The sequence below is a fragment of the Rattus norvegicus genome, chromosome 5 (genome assembly GCF_021556685.1).
Source record: "Rattus norvegicus strain SHRSP/BbbUtx chromosome 5, alternate assembly SHRSP_T2T, whole genome shotgun sequence".
NCBI classification, from domain to species: Eukaryota; Metazoa; Chordata; class Mammalia; order Rodentia; family Muridae; genus Rattus; species Rattus norvegicus.
This window is the reverse complement of record NC_141538.1, coordinates 143,335,645-143,351,600: the sequence shown is the minus strand read 5'-3', so window position 1 is coordinate 143,351,600 and position 15,956 is coordinate 143,335,645. Positions and strand designations below refer to the sequence as shown.

Sequence of the window (15,956 nt, the reverse complement as noted above, 5' to 3'; positions counted from 1 at the left end):
GGCCAGCCTCTAGCCCTGAGGACAAGTGACCCCCTGACTATACAAGCAAGAAAATCTACTCAGCAGCATCCTGAATCCTAGCCTCAGGGAAGCTAAGAGCAGCACAGGTAATACGATCACTTCCACCTGAGGAGGAAGTGGTCCTGATGTTGTCACCAAATGCACAGCACTGACACAAGTCCTCCGGACAGCTCATGACCCATGCCCTCCTTGCTGAGATAAACAGTTCCTGTTCAGTACTTCAGGTCTCTCCCTACAATTCCCTACACACATAGTACTGTTACCTCAAAACAGTTTACACAGACTCCTTTGGAAACAAACACACCTATGAACAAGTCATTTATGTGAGAAAAGTAATACCCTCTAAAATGAGGCTATATTTACAAATTTTATTTTTTTAATCTCAAAAATACATATAAATGAAAACCTGCTCTCCAAATGCAGACAGGCCTTTGCCTATCATGTGGTATTATTTATATCACAAAACACTGTCATATGAAAATCAGCACATAGCTCTGAAGCACACAGACCGGAAGGAAGGAGTATCTTTCTACTCACACAGACCCCAGGTGGGAAGACCTAGGCTGTCCCTTACTTTCTACCCTTGGAAGTTGAATACGAACACATGGTCAAAGATGAAGCAGAAATATGGAAGCTACATGACTTCCTTTAGACACATATACACCCAGAGACCCCAGCAAGGCCCCGCCCAGAAAGTCAGTGTAGTGTTTCTCAAAGGGAGAAGAGAGGTGACATCGGAATAAAAATGCAAAGCTGAAGAAAAGACCAGATGATCAAACCATTATGTCTGCTTCATGGAGCAATCAGGAATCCTCAGAGGATGCGGATCTACAGCCCAGTGTATGACATGACACCAGCACCTGTCAGTAGAAGCCATGACCTCCCTACAGTCATGTCTACACAGGCATCACAGTGTCTGTTTATCGCAGACAGCCAATAAAGAGGTCACGTGGTAAACTGTCACCCCCCAAAAAAACGAAGTGCAAAACCAACTTCTGTGACTCAAGAGCTGAACCAGGTCAAAGCTTTGGTATATGCTGGAGGTTGTTTTGGTGACATCCAAAGCTGACTGAGATTCTCTACTCTAGGGTTTGTCCCCAAAACAAAACTCCTGGTTCACAAAGCTCAACAACTATATAAATAAGAAACTGTACAAAGAGAAGTCACAATCCCCTTTCCAAGGGCTGTTTCCTATGGCAGCAGTTCTGAAGGCACCCACCGCAGCCACACACTCTGACCAAACTCGACATGCTGTAATTGGTGAGATTCTTCTGAAAACAAGCGCCCACAGGCAGGCCGCTGCTGTGCCAAGTTCAACAAAACACGAAGTGACAGCTCTCATACTGCAACATAAGCTGGGCAGCAATAGAGGAAAGACTTAAGGCAAGAAGAGGCGCTGGAGTCACCCCACGGCCTCCGGTAGGGACGGTTTCTAAGAGTGGAGGCTGCTTCTCAGCTGCTGTCAGACACCATTTCCTCCTCCTCCTCCTCATCTTCATCTTCCTTCCTGTCAAGTTCAGAGGTGTCTGAAGACTCATGAAGCAAGACATATTCTCTGCTGCTGAACCCAAATTTAAGTACATCTTTTTCTTTCAGTTCATAGTATCTCTGTGGCTCAATACGCTTGTTGTTCAAGAATGTTCCGTTGCCTGAGCCAAGGTCAATGATGTAGGGCTTCACCCTCCGACCAACCGTCCCATCAGCACGGGTGTACTCCACAAGCCTAGGAGAGACCAAGGAGAGAAGTGTGTGAGCCATGTCCTACCAGAGACCACCTACCTTCTCTAAAGCTCTCTGCTACAGATTTACACATCAGTGGCCTGGCTTGAACAGGATTCAAACGAAAACTCTAGGACATCACAGGGAAGTGCTGCGCTGATAAGGAAGTTTAGAGCACTTTACATAACAAGGAGAAAAGGCAAAGCTGACTGTGGCTGGTAGATGGCGATGGAGGGCCACAGAGGTCCCAGTGCAGAACTCGAGGCTTCTTGCTATTTACGCATAGACTTTCTCCAACACTGCACATGATTTCAGCACCAGCCCGAATGAAGGGAAAACAGAATTAGGAACTGAGAGCCAAGGGCTAGATGTGGACAGAGTTTTGCTCTAAGATTGCTTTCTGTACTGAGCTGCAGTTTTCTCTCCTGTTAGATAAGGATGTTACCACTGAACCGCTTTCCTCACAGGTTGAGTATCAAATGGTAAAGATGCATTCCCAAACAGCAGATTCTGCTAGCATTTATCTGGCATCCAGACTCTGGCCTTTACTTATCTCTATTTGGTCCTCAGAAAGCCCTGGGGGCAGGTGGAGACAGGACAGGACCGCAGCAGGAGTCTTTTTAATTTCTCTTTCTTCCTATCATTTATTTGTTTGTTTAGAGATGGGGTCATGGAACATAACCCACACCTAGAGGAGGATATACACCACCAATCCTGCTTAGCCTCCCGAGAGCCAGGATTACAGGTCTACACTGCCACACAATGGTAGGCTAATATCTGGATTTCTGACATCACACTCAAGCCGCTCATACAAATGTCCGGAGATCACCCACAGGTTGTTAAGACTTACAGTACTCCTTCAGTCCAGCTCACTGGACCAGGGGTAATGGGTTCAGCAGCATTTCCACACAGCCAGTCAGCCTTAGGAAAGCTAAGTGAGATGTTCACCCATCTCCCTTTCCAGTCCTCCCTCTGGTCTACCTACCGGTACTGGAAGACTGCATGTTGCTTTGAGCAAGAGGGATGGTCGATAGGAATGTCCGCGATGCGACGATGTCTCCCCAGCAGGTACGCACTCTGCCGATGGATGTACATGACTGGAAGCACCTCATCATTTTTAAAGGGGTAGAGACGCCACCGTTTTTTGGGGATGCGGGCTTCTGGGGGCTCACTGTATTTAATGACCACACCCCGGAAGGTATTAGTGTCCTCAAGAAGTGCCCCAGAAAGTTCAAAGCTTGGTTTTTCTTTAACAGGCACCTCTTTGTTCTTGTTACCAGCAGGGCGAGGGATCACCTCCTGAGCCTCAGCGCCAGCACTCTCATTCTGCTGGCGGTGCTCCCGGCGCCTGGCATTATTAAAGTCCCTCTCTTCTTCCTGGGCCTGCAGGATCTGGCTGTCTCTATCCCGACCCTGCCCACTGACAGGCCTCTCATCAGAGCTCCTCCTTTGGCGGGCATGGCCCCGGTGCCGATCTCGCTCGCTGTTCCGTGCTCTCCTGTGCTCCTGTTCTGATAACTCCCGGTGCTGCCTATCCTCTCGTCCTCTCCGTGGATGGTCCTCCCGTTCCTGAAATTCAGATGGGATTCAGTAAGGGAAAGATAGCATCCCTTTCTCTGTGAACAAGCTGCAGGAACTGGAGAGATAGTTCAGCAATTAAGAGCACTGACTGCTCTTCCAGAGGACCCATGTTTACTTCCCAACACCCACAAAGCTGTTCACAACCATCTACAACTACAGTTCCAAGAGAATCCAATGCCCTCTTGTGGTAAGTGTGGGCACTACATTATGTGGTGTACAGACATGCATATGCTAAACAATTTCAAACAACAACAGCACATCTGTGGCCTGGATTCAGAACAAATTCCTATCCACACAAGGCTATCAGTGTGGTTCTTTCCCCTGAAGGGCCTTTAGACTTCATATTCCATACTCTTCCTCAAACCCACATCCAGACCCTACCACAAGGAGAAATACCTCTCTCAATCACCTGCAGGCAAACTCACAGGGTAGCAGGTATAGAAAACAGAACAGTCACATGTAAGATATATAAAGGGAAAAGTTAACTTCCTCACAGGCCAAAAGGAGATTGAAATAATCTCAAAAGGTTCAACTTCAGCAATTACAGAAATGATTCAAACATCTATGGATAAACCTAAGAAACACGAACACTTCAAGAAACCTACAAGAAAGTACTACTTGGCAGTTTCCAAATTTCTAACAAAATGGAGGCACATACTGAAAATCAACGTCGCACAAACAGCAATACACAGTCAGTAGATCAATGAGCACAGTGGCGCACACCTTTAATCCCAGTACTCAGGAGGCGGAGGCAGAGCTCTTTGAGTTTGAGGCCAGCCTGGTGTACAGAGTTAGCCAGGGCTACACAGAGACCTTGTTTTGTAAAACAGCAGCAATAGATGGATAAGAAGTCAGTCAGTAAGGTGACAGCTCCAAGTGCAAAGCAGTTTCCAGAAGAAGCCAACACTTAGCCTGACTCTGAAGGGGAGCTTCTTCTAATAACCACAGTACCAATGCTAACAGAAGTAGGAATTCTCTCAGATTAGCAATTCCTGTCAAGAGAGAAGGGACTGCACACCTCTAATCCCAGCCCTCAGGAGTCAGAGGTGGGTGGGCCTCTAGAAGTTAAGAGAATGAGAATGAGACCCTGTCTCCAAAGGGACACACAGGCTTGCATGCACTCCTCTGGTGGAGTTCAGTTGATGGTACACCTTTAATATCAGCACTCAGGAGACTGAGGCAGGAGAATCATCAAGAGTTCTAGGCCTGCCTGTGCTACCAAGCAAGTTTCAGGCTAACTGGGCCTAATTAGCAGGAGATACCCTGTCTCAACTACAAAATCATGCTTTTCCCCCCTGGTTTATTAAGCAAGTCATCAGGATTCAGACATTTTGTAGCACGTGTCAGAATTTTCTTCCTTTTAAGGCTAATATTCCATCAATATGCATACACACATAATGGTAATGGGACTAGGATGCGGGGCTGGAAACAAGCACTTACTCTAAATTTTATCCCCAGCCCTTTTTACTTTTTTTTTTTTTTTTTTTCCGGAGCTGGGGACCAAACCCAGGGCCTTGCGCTTGCTAGGCAAGAGCTCTACCGCTGAGCTAAATCCCCAACCCCTGCCCTTTTTACTTTTGAGAAAGCTTCTTTGTAATATTTTTTTTAAAGATTCATTTTTATATTTACTTTATGTATATGAGCACGAGTACACTGTAGCTGTCTTCAGACACGCCAGAAGGAGGATTCGGATCCCATTACAGATGGTTGTGAGCCACCATGTGGTTGCTGGGAATTGAACTCAGGACCTCTGGAAGAGCAGTCAGTGCTCTTAACCCTGAGCCATCTCTCCAGCCTCCCTCAGTAATCTTTTAAAACCAGTATTGACCCCAGCTCCGAAAAAAAAAAAAAAAAAAAAAAAAAAAAAAAAAAACAACAGTATTGAACTTGTGATCTTCTTGCCTCAGTGCAGAATTATATGCACACACCACCACACCTGCTTCTTGTGAGACGTTACTAGGGGAACTGGAAGTCAACTCTGCAGTTAAAAGCACTTTCTCTCCTTCCAGAAGAGCTGGGTCAGTTCTTAGCACCTAAGGTGGCTTGCAGCCAATCTTAACTCAAGTTCTAGAGAATCTGGTACCCTTTTCTGGACCTGTCTGGTATGGGCACCAGACACACACACAGTACGTACACATACGTGTGGGCAGGGAAAGCACTCATACACATGCAAAAAATTTATTTTTTAAAAGATCTGTCTCTGTCACACACATGCACACACACAAATTCTAACATTTACATAGATATATAGACAAGGGGAAAAAAAAGAGGGTAGTGTGGAGAGATGGTTCACTAGTCAAGAGCACTGACTGCTTTTTCCAGAGGACCTGGGTTCAATTCCTAGCACCCACATGGCAGCTCACTCTAGTTCTAGGGCTTCTGAAACCCTCACACCAATGCAGCAAAGAGGGCATTCAGTTTCGAGACTTACTATGTAAATGCGGCAATCAAGTCTGCATGCGATTGGCCAGATAGACATATACCTGAGTTTCAATGTGGAAGTAAAATAATCCAATGGAGAAAACCAATGTCCTTTAAAAAATGGTACTGCAGCACATGGGCACTCGCAGGCCCAACCATCTGTGACCATCTGTGCTGGTTTAAACAGCACCACAGACAGTCTTCAAACCTAAAGACAGGTTGCATCCAGGAACTGAGAGAGAAGCGGCTGGGCAGGGGGAAAGGAAGAATAAAGGCGGAGAACGAGTCACTGAAGAACATCGGAGGCATCCTGATGGCAGTAAATGTGTCCTGACCAAGACACTGTCCACGGGTGTGTGAGAAGTTACCGCTGGGAGAAATGTGGACATGTTTCCCACTCTGTATTATTTCTGAATCAAATCAACCATTGCTTCCAAATGCTAAGATTTCAGGAAAGACAGCCCCAAATACATATCTGGTTTTTAGAAAAGCTCACTGCAGGGACAATGAAACATGTCTACACACCATGGCTGCAACCTCTTCAGGTCCGGCAACAGCTCTGGACTTGAGTTTCCCATCCAAGGTTCCTGCCCACTCAACTCACCTGCTTCACTTTGACCGTGGAGTAGTGGGGACTCCGGCTTCTCTTAGTCCGAGGAGACTTGCTTCTTCTGCCGGAGGACTTGCTTTTCTTTTTGGCTGGGGACCTTTTCAGAGCATGATACACAGGATTTTTACCTCAATGGCCCTTCCCCCACATAAGTTAGCTTCCAGTATGAGGCTCACCTCCTAAACACAGCACACGTGTGGACTCTGTAGCCACGGCAGGCCTTTACCTTCAATAAACACTTCTCCCAGCCACATACACAACTGCCTGCTAAGCCTCCTCACTTAGACAACCTAATGAACCCCAAAGCCTTAGAAACCTTTCTTTCCCAGTCTGTCATCCTAATTGGCACTACTATCCAGGAAGTCAATCTAGCCTGTTTTTTTCCCTCACATATTTCCTTCTCTAACAACCACATCCAACCCCTTAGCAGGTCTAAGGGCCCCGCCCTGTCCTCCATCCCACATCATTTCTACCAGCCTACAATGCTGCTCCATCACTCAATTCTAGATATGCTGCCTGTTTCATTTTTGGTTTTTTTATTGTTGCTGTTGTTGTTCAACCTTTAAAACAAACAGAATTCCAATTCAAGTTCTGTGCATATATTTCTCTCTCTCTCTCTCTCTTTCTCTCTCTCTCTCTCTCTCTCTGTGTGTGTGTGTGTGTGTGTGTGTGTGTGTGTGTGTGTCTGTGTGTGTGTACAAGCTCAGGATCCTCCTAACTTATGGTCTCCATTGCTGTGTTACAAAGCATGCCCACCACACTGGGTTCTTCCTGGATTCTTCAAAAGAGAATGGATCAATCATATCGGTCTCAGCTTAAAGATCACCTCTGTAGAAGTCCTCACTTCTTTCTACCCAACCTCTCGCTACCATATTACAGTTTTAATTTGTCTTTAACACTAACTGAAATTATCTGTTATTTTCCTTAGGGTTAGAGCATGCCCAATTTCGCCAAGTTGTAAAAGCATCTCTCTTCTTTGCCTTGTGACCCAGTACCTTAATTGATCGTTAAGCCACACTACGCACTCAGTAAATCGATGCTTTATGGAGGCATCGGCGAATGAGTGCTGAGAAGAAGTCGCCAAGACCCACCGTGAAATACTCTTTGTAGGTAGAGTGGAAAAGACATTCCCACCGTCCGCTCGTGGGCAGGCGGGGGAATCTCATTTCAACTCAAAAGGTGCTTTGCACTCCCGAGTCGCTCGCACCACCCGGTCCCCGCGCCATCCCGTCCGCGGCCTGCTTACCGGCTCGCTCCCCGGGCTCGGCTCCCGCGGTGACCAGCCGAGCCCGACTCGGCGGCGGGCGGGGGCGGGCTAGCGGCTGGAGCGTCAGGTCGGCGGTGTGCGACGGGTTCGGGGCTTAGACGTTCCTGCTTCACTACTACGGTCGCCAAAGCGTCGCCTGACCGGTGTCGCCGCCGGCTGCTTCGCTCCCGCTCGCTCTTCCCCGCTTTCATCCTGCGGCCCGGCCGAGAGTCACTTGCACAGTCCGTTGAGCCACTTGAGCCAAAGGAAGTGACGGACCGCTTTGCACTTCCGCTTCCGGGCAGCACGCTATCCCAGAAGCCCTCACGGTGTCGGGCCCCCCTGGTGGGCGGGGCCCAGTGCTTGAGTTCACACCCTGGGAATCCCCGGGCTAGTAGCACTGGGGTCCTGGCTGCTGGAGAGGTGTGGCTGGAATACTGAAAAGTTACGACCAGCCTCCGATCGCAGTAAATTCGAGGCCAGCCTAGGCAATTTAGTGAGACTCTGTCTCAAATTTTGGAAAAGTTGCAGCTCGTGTAGCGCAAAGCCCTGGATTCATCCTCAGCACCGCCAAATACAAATCAGTTAGAAGGGGAGTGAAGGCTGAGACAGAGTGAGCGTTTACCTCGCGTGTACGAAGCCCTGGATTAACCCCCAGGACTTCAAAAAGTGACAATTTTTTTTTCTCGAGACAGGGTTTCTGTTTAATCCTGTCTGTCCTAGAACTCACTCTGTAACCAGGCTGACCTTGAATTAACAGAGATCTGCCTGCCTCTGGCTCCCGAATGCTGTCATTAAAGGTGTATGGTACCATCACCCAGCTTTAAAACAAAAAAGAAAAAATCTTATGTGGGAAAGCTAATCCAGCTCTGTTCGTTGCGCGTTCTTAGTAGTTATGAAACACAGACACGTACTCAACACTGTGAAATTCTTTTTTGTTTCTTGAGATAGTGTCTCTATATAGCCTTGGCTGTCCTGGAACTCACAGAGATCCGCCAGCCTCTGGCTTCCAAGTGCCAATCGTCGCCAAATACTATAAATGACTTTCGTTTCAAGCAAAGGTGGTCTGTCCATTTCATCACATCCCGAATTAGACCTAACGCTAGGGCTCCAATCTTGTTTACCAAGAAGTTTAGTGCTGGTGGAGAAAGCACAGTAGGACAAAACTTGCACGCGGCCGGGCACCGCCTTCCTCCGAAGCCCCGCCCCGTCCATGGGGCAAGGAGCGGAGGGGTTTCCATGGTGATCGCAAACAAGGCTCCACCCGGAGGGACCGCTACGGAGTTGCAACCCCTACAGCCACCATGATACCCCCCGCAGACTCTCTGCTCAAATATGACACCCCGGTGTTGGTGAGCCGGAATACAGAAAAACGGAGCCCCAAGGTATGAACATGTCTCAGGAAATGCGAGATCCTACAAAGTCCCGTGGGGAAAGACATCCCAGGTTTGAGGATCTCTGGAATTTCAGGAGACAGATTGCTAGGGCTGACAGCCAAGGGAACTTGGACAAGGATGGAGGTTGGGAGACTACAAGAAGCCTAACTGTGACCCTAGAGGACAAATTTAAGATGAGAAAGAAGTCACATGGAAAAGATGAGGCTTGTGGTAGTGAGGTCCAAGAACAGGTCTGGTTGTGACTTACCTATGTCTACACAGTCAGAGCAGAGGCCTTACCACCATTCTAGAAACACCAGTTCAAATACAGGGACAGAGCCAGACATATCCCTCGTGGTCTTCTGCGCTCCTGTTTATTTAGAGACCACAGATGAGGGAAATAGGCCGGAAATGGGGAAAGCTCGACAAGAGACTGAGGCAAATCTGGAGGGACTGGACTGACTCACCTGTTTCTTCTTAGGCTCGGCCACTGAAAGTCACAGTTCAGCAGCCTGGACCCTCTGGTGCAGGCCCACAACCACCCAAGGCCAAGCTGCCCTCAACTTCCTGTGTCCCAGATCCTACCAAACAAGCAGAAGAAATCTTGAATGCCATCCTGCCTCCAAGGTAGAGAGAGAGGGATGACTGGGAGAAGGTTTAAGCTCTTGGCCCCAGAACATAGGTGTCTCCCTGTGTTTTACCTTGGATTTCCCCTAAGCTTTCTGGAGTTCATGGAGTCTCATATGGCTGGATGCTCATAGCCAGGCAGGCACCCTCTAAAACCATGCCCTCCACGTTCTGAGCACTCTCGTGACTTTAGATGTCTGCTTTCACAGTTGGGTCTTCTTAGCTCAGCCCTGTTCCTCCTAAACCCCCTTCCCGATACTCTGTTTCTTTGGTATCTCCATCAAGATTCCTCATAGAGAGTTTAATCCCAGCACTCTGCAAGACACAGGAGGATTGCCTCAAAGTCAAGGCCAGCCTGGACTACAGAAGGAGTACTAGACTGGCCAGTGCTACATAACAAAGTGTGTCTCAAAAGCCCGTAAATGTTCAATAAGGCTAGGCCCAGTGAGCTCACCTTTAATACCAGAACCCAGGAGGCAGAGGCAGGAAGAGTTTGAAGCTAACCTGGGCTACACAGCCTCGCTAGAACTCTCAGAAACCTCCGCCTAATGGGCTTATTTATGTCCACAACAAAAAAGCTTTCTCTTGGATTAAAAGAACCAGAGAACCTGTGAACTTCTCCAGAGATGGAGGCCGAGAGAGAGAGGTGTCACGTATGAGTGGATTCTCTCCCACCAACATAGAAGCTTCTCCCTCTCTTGCCATTCTGCCTGCAAGCCCGTCATTGCAGAACTCGGCTGTTCCTCCAGCACAGAATTCATCATGGGCAGCCATTGCAAGTGCAGCACTTTAAGAACCTCCATACTCCCAACATACACAAATGCTTCCTAGTGGCTTGCACGAGGTTTATGGTGTTCTGTGTCTTCACCATAAGCCAGTGTAGGGGGGTTTCCACCACATTCTCCATTCAAATCAAGCAGCATGACCACACATCTGTCCTCAACATGCTAGGCAGGTATGACCTGGAGCAGAGGGTTGTAGTCTCGTGGAGAATAGAGAGTGCCCATCTGCCCAACAGTAAGGTATGTGTCCTGTGGAGGCTGCATAGTGGACGTGGCTCAGGAAAGAGAGGGAGGCAGAAGTGACAGGATGGCTATGCTGCCCACCCCCACTCCCTGCTCCTGCCCAGGCAGAGTTCCAAGGGCCCTCTGCTCAGGTCTGGTGGCTTGTATCTGTGTCACAGGGAGTGGGTAGAAGACACACAGCTATGGATCCAGCAGGTGTCCAGCACACCCAGCACCAGAATGGATGTGGTGCATCTCCAGGAGCAGCTGGACCTGAAGCTGCAGCAGAGGCAGGCCAGGGAGACGGGCATCTGCCCTGTGCGCAGGGAACTCTACTCCCAGTGTTTTGGTGAGTAGCCTTGGTGGTGTGTTTGCCACACACTCTCTACCTCCTTCTAGCCAAAAGCCAAGCCCTGAGTATTCCAAATGATCCCCACCCCCCATTCAGAAATCATCCCTTCTCCTTCTGCCTGATTTCCCTACAACTGCTAAGTCTACTCCCTTCCATTCCTAGCCTAACCTCTCCACCTCAGCCACTCATCCATCTTTCGTGGTCACTGGGGTGCCTGATCCCTCACGGGGTTTGGTTCTTATTTAGATTTAGATTTATTTGGGTGTGGGTGTGCATGTGCACACAGGCATGTTTTCATGAGGGCCCATGTGCATGGCATGAGTGTGGAGATCAGAAGACACCTTGCAAGAATTGATTCTGGGGGTTGGGGATTTAGCTCAGTGGTAGAGCGCTTGCCTAGCAAGTGCAAGACCCTGGGTTCGGTCCCCAGCTCCGGAAAAAAAAAGAAAAGAAAAGAAAAAAAAAAGAATTGATTCTGTCCTTCTACCAGGCTGTTTCTAGGGAATGGCTCAGGCCATCAGGCTTGGTGGCAAGTGTCTTTACCTACTGAACCATCTCACTGTCCCCTCCCCTTGATGGGTATTTGGAGTAAGGTAAGAACTTCCACTTTAGCCAGATATGGTGGCATATGCCTTTAATACAGGCCCTCAGGAAGTAGAGGCAACAGATCTCTCTGGCTTGAGGTCAAGCTGATCTACATAGTGAGTTCCAAGTTAGCCAAGTCTACCTCTAAAAAACAACTTTTAACTTTGAGTCTGTTTTTTTTTTCAAAGATTTCTGTAATAAGTCTATGCTAATTTTGTAAAGACAGGGTCTCAATATGTAGCCCTGGCTGGCTTGGCCTCACAGAGCTCTGCCTGCCTCTGCCTCCTGAGTGCTAGGGTTAAAATAAAGGTGTGTCATTGCTCCTGGCATAACACTTTTAAAAACAGATTTATTTATTTTATGTCTGTGAATGCTCTATCTGCATGTACACTTAAAAAAAAAAACAAACTCCGCTCAGCCCATATTCCAGAACAATGCTGCTGTCATTTGTACTTGGATGATGTGAGACTTGAAGACGTGCCTGATGTGCCCACTGAATGCTGATATCAATGGCTACCCTCTGCTCCGTCACCCTAATGCTATGGGCTCCCAACTGCAAACTCTCCCAACCTCTCAGGCAGATTCAGATTCAGCACACTGGCTTTAGCCTGCTAAGTGTGAGTGTGGCTTGCCCTCCAATTTGGAGACTTATAAAGGGAGAGAAGCAAGTTCTTGACCCTGCTGCTCTTAGTCCCAAACCAGTCTAGCAAAGAGGAGCCGATCCCCTCTCCCCTCGTTCCCCACAGACAGGGTTTCTCTGTGTAGCCCTGTAGACCAGGCTGGCCTGGAACTCAGAGATCCGACTGCCTCTGCCTCCAGAGTGCTAGAATTAAAGGCATGCGCCACCACTGCCCAACTTAACAGCAGCATTTTTAAACACCACCGTTTGAGAATGCTAGTTCATTCTATATCTGCTTTGTGCCTGAACATGGAAGCGAGGGGGACCAATTGCCACAAACACACCTGACGCTCTATTCCCTCTCTCCATGCCAAGCTCACTGATATGCTTCTTCCTTTTCTTTCTTTCTTTCTTTCTTTTTTTTTTCCCGGAGCTGGGGACCGAACCCAGGGCCTTGCGCTTGCTAGGCAAGCGCTCTACCACTGAGCTAAATCCCCAACCCCGACATGCTTCTTCCAAGAGGAGTGGCTGTGCGGCCTTTTCTTTGGATCGTGGAAAGCACCCTGTCATAGGGCCTTCTTGTAAACCATATATTTGGTTTTTGGGTCTGCTGTGTGCATATGTGCATATGTGCATATGTGCACATGTGCATGTGTGCATGTGTGTATAGTCATGTTCGAACGTGTGTGCACAAGTCAATGTCAAACCTCTTTATCATTCTCTGCTTCTTCTTTCAAGATAAAAAAAATTAACAAAACAAAACAAAACAAACAAAAAAAACCAGCCTTATGTGTGTGGGTGTTTTTACCTGTGTATGACATCTGTGCAGTTCTGAGGAGACCCAAAGAGCACATTGAATACCCTGGAACTGTAGCTACAGATGGTCGTTAGCTGCCAACCACGGATTTTCTGGAAAAGTAGTCAATAATCTTAACTTCAGAGTCATCTCTCCAGCCCCTCTACCTTATTTCTCAAGACAGGATCTTTCACTGACCCTGGAGCTCATTGATTTAGCAAGACAAGCTGGTGACCATCGCCAGGGAACTTCCTGTCTCCACCTCTCCAGGGCTAGGATTACATATGTGTGCCACAGCGCCTGTCTTTTTATATGGGTGTTGGGTGTCCTACCTTCACCAGTGTCATCGTCGCAGATCCATGCCTCTGAGAACATACCCTAAGTCCTTCCCCAGAGTAAAGGTGGCTTGCTTTAGGCAAAGTGCACGCCCTCTCATCAGTGACTTTTGTCTCCCTGTGTGCATGTTGGAAGATGAGCTGATCCGGGAGGTCACCATCAACTGTGCAGAGAGAGGACTGCTGTTGCTGCGTGTCCGGGATGAGATCCGCATGACCATCGCTGCCTACCAGACTCTGTATGAAAGCAGTGTAGCATTCGGCATGAGGAAGGCACTGCAGGCCGAACAGGGGAAGTCAGACATGGAGAGGAAAGTGAGTGGGGTCAATTGTGTTCCCATGGCTCCCAAACTCTTCTGTAAATCTCAGGGTGTGCGGTTGTCATTGTAACCCTGAATTCTGGCCCCCAGGGTATCCTCCACGCTAATACTGCAAAGCCTCAGTGAGGCGTGGTCTTGTCTAATTCACTCCATGTCAGTCACTGACTTCCCACTGGGTGGCAGTGCATACCCTGGCATTGTCTTAGGTTGGGCTGTTGTGTCCCAAGTTGCCTCACCCAGGCTCTTACAGCACTCATCCACTTGGGGGATGCCCCAGGATGATGGCCATTCTGTCTTCAGATTACAGAACTGGAGACAGAAAAGAGAGACTTGGAGAGGCAAGTGAATGAACAGAAGGCGAAATGTGAGGCCACCGAGAAGCGGGAGAGCGAGAGGCGACAGGTGGAGGAGAAGAAGCACAATGAGGAGATCCAGTTCCTGAAACGGACTAATCAGCAACTGAAGGTAAAAGGGGCCCAGGTCCAAGCTCCCGCCCACAGGGGCCAAACCTACAGATCGTTTCCCACCCGTGACTTCATTTTTGGAAGTAGTGGCGACTCAATGTCGTGAAGAACACTAGGCAGATATTACACCCCTAAACTCCATCTCCAGCCCTCCTTTTGCCTTTCCTTGTTTGGATGTTTGGAGACAGGGTCTCATGTAGCTCAGGCTAACCTTTAGCTCACATCCTTCCTTTGGGATTACAGCCAAGCACACCACGCCCAGCTCTCCTTTTTCTTTTAAAGAGTTTTTAGGCTTTTTCTTTTTTTTCTTCCAAATCTGTATGAATGTTTTGCCTGCATGCTCACACACCCACATATGTGCTTGATGTATCCCCTGGAACTGGAGGGATGGTTGGTTGTAAGTTACCTCGTGGGTGCTAGGAAACAAACCCAGATCTTCTGCAAGAGCCATGGGTAGGTACCCTTACCTGCTAAGCCATCTTTCCAGCCCTTCTTTTAGTTTTTCAGTTGGAAACAGGACCCGAGTTTCCTAGGCTTTCCTTGAACTCTAACCCAGGGAGGCCTTGAACTTCAAATTCTGCTTCTGCCTTTCCAGTAACAGTGATTACAAGTCTCTGCCCATGGCTTTTAAATGTTGGCCCACTTGTACTGCCAAGGAGTAAGGGAAGCTGACTGGGGCTAGGGTGTGGCTCCTTTGCTACATTCTTTATGCCTTTAGTTGGGAAGGAAGCCTATTCTCAGCAATAAAAGTACCTCAGCCTGCCTCTCCACTGTAGCGCCATCTCATGCCTGCCAATCCGTTTTCCTCCTGGGAAGAAGATGCTCATAACCAGAGAGGATGCAACAGTGTCTGTCCCCTCAAGCTGGTCACTGGAGTCTTCCTCCACAGACCAGGTCTCCTCAGCAGGCTCCAACAGGAGTGTTATCTACCCCACCCCCACCCCATCTTGATGCACTGTGGCAGCAGAGGCTTTTGAGGGGAAGTGTATGTGGGAAGCCCCCTAAGTGAATGCCAGAGGAACCCAGCTATAGGTGGTTTTCCTCAGCCCAACTAAGGAGCTGGGAAAGAGGGCTGGGCAAGAAAAAGGAATTGTTACAGGCTGCAAAGGCTGAGCCCCAGGCAAGCAGCACTGCCTATCACAGAGCAATTCCCCTTCCCGCCCTCCTTCAAGACAGGCTTTCTCTATGTAGCCCTGGCTGTCCTGGAATTGTAGAGCAGGCTGACCCTGAACTCAAAGATCCAACTGCCTCAGCCTCCCAAGTAAAGGGATTAAAGGCTACAGGACAATGTTTATAAAGTTATTGGCCACTCCCAGATATGCTGAGCAGAAGCTATAGGGTTTGTGCCCAACAGTGCACGTTTGTCGAGCCTCACTTCTAAATATGGAACCTATAAGCAGCTCCCTCCTCCCTCCCTCACCTAAAGCCAAAATTCTTGTGCTTGAGATAAGGCTCTGTATGAGCCATCAGCGGGAGATGAGAGATTTCCATAGTTGCTGGAGACTTCCCCAGCCAGATGCAAACTGTTGACTCGGCAGATTCCAAAGCTGGTTTCTTAGTTCCAACAAGAGAAAGCTGAATACCTTAGCATCCTTCTACCATCCAAAGGCAGCCTTGAAAGCCCAGGGTGAAGGATTCTTTACAAGCAAGTTCTTTGATTGGCTCAAAGCTGCCCTACAAAGAAAAGTGTTTTCAGTCCGCAGGGTAGACCTTAAGGGTCTGTCCACATATCACTGCACTAAATCACTATGCTGGCTGCTAGAGGGAGAGAGTAAATAACCCCGAGTGTCCTAGCTTTTCCTACTCACTGGTAGCAATTTCCTCTAATTGAGTGTAAAGTTGTCACGGCGGCTGATAATTTGCTGTTTTCTAAGACTTCT

The 15,956-nt window shown here is 48.3% G+C and overlaps 2 protein-coding genes across 2 annotated transcripts in view; one reads left to right on the top strand and one right to left on the bottom strand.

Moving 5' to 3' along the window:
• Window positions 1-369: 369 nt before the first annotated feature.
• Window positions 370-7,843, bottom strand: Snip1 (Smad nuclear interacting protein 1). The gene is given in 4 exon segments (NM_001014069.1): window positions 370-1,744; window positions 2,726-3,309; window positions 6,347-6,449; window positions 7,599-7,843. Coding segments are annotated over 4 exon segments (1,170 nt in total). The 5' UTR covers window positions 7,811-7,843; the 3' UTR covers window positions 370-1,473.
• A 1,057-nt stretch (window positions 7,844-8,900) lies between these two features.
• The window catches only part of Dnali1 (dynein, axonemal, light intermediate chain 1), an 8,845-nt gene continuing 1,789 nt past the window's right edge, over window positions 8,901-15,956 (top strand). Inside the window, 5 exon segments of the mRNA NM_001031647.1 lie at window positions 8,901-8,983; window positions 9,456-9,601; window positions 10,785-10,954; window positions 13,429-13,607; window positions 13,913-14,077. Coding sequence (NP_001026817.1) covers window positions 8,903-8,983; window positions 9,456-9,601; window positions 10,785-10,954; window positions 13,429-13,607; window positions 13,913-14,077 — 741 coding nt within the window. The 5' untranslated portion in view covers window positions 8,901-8,902.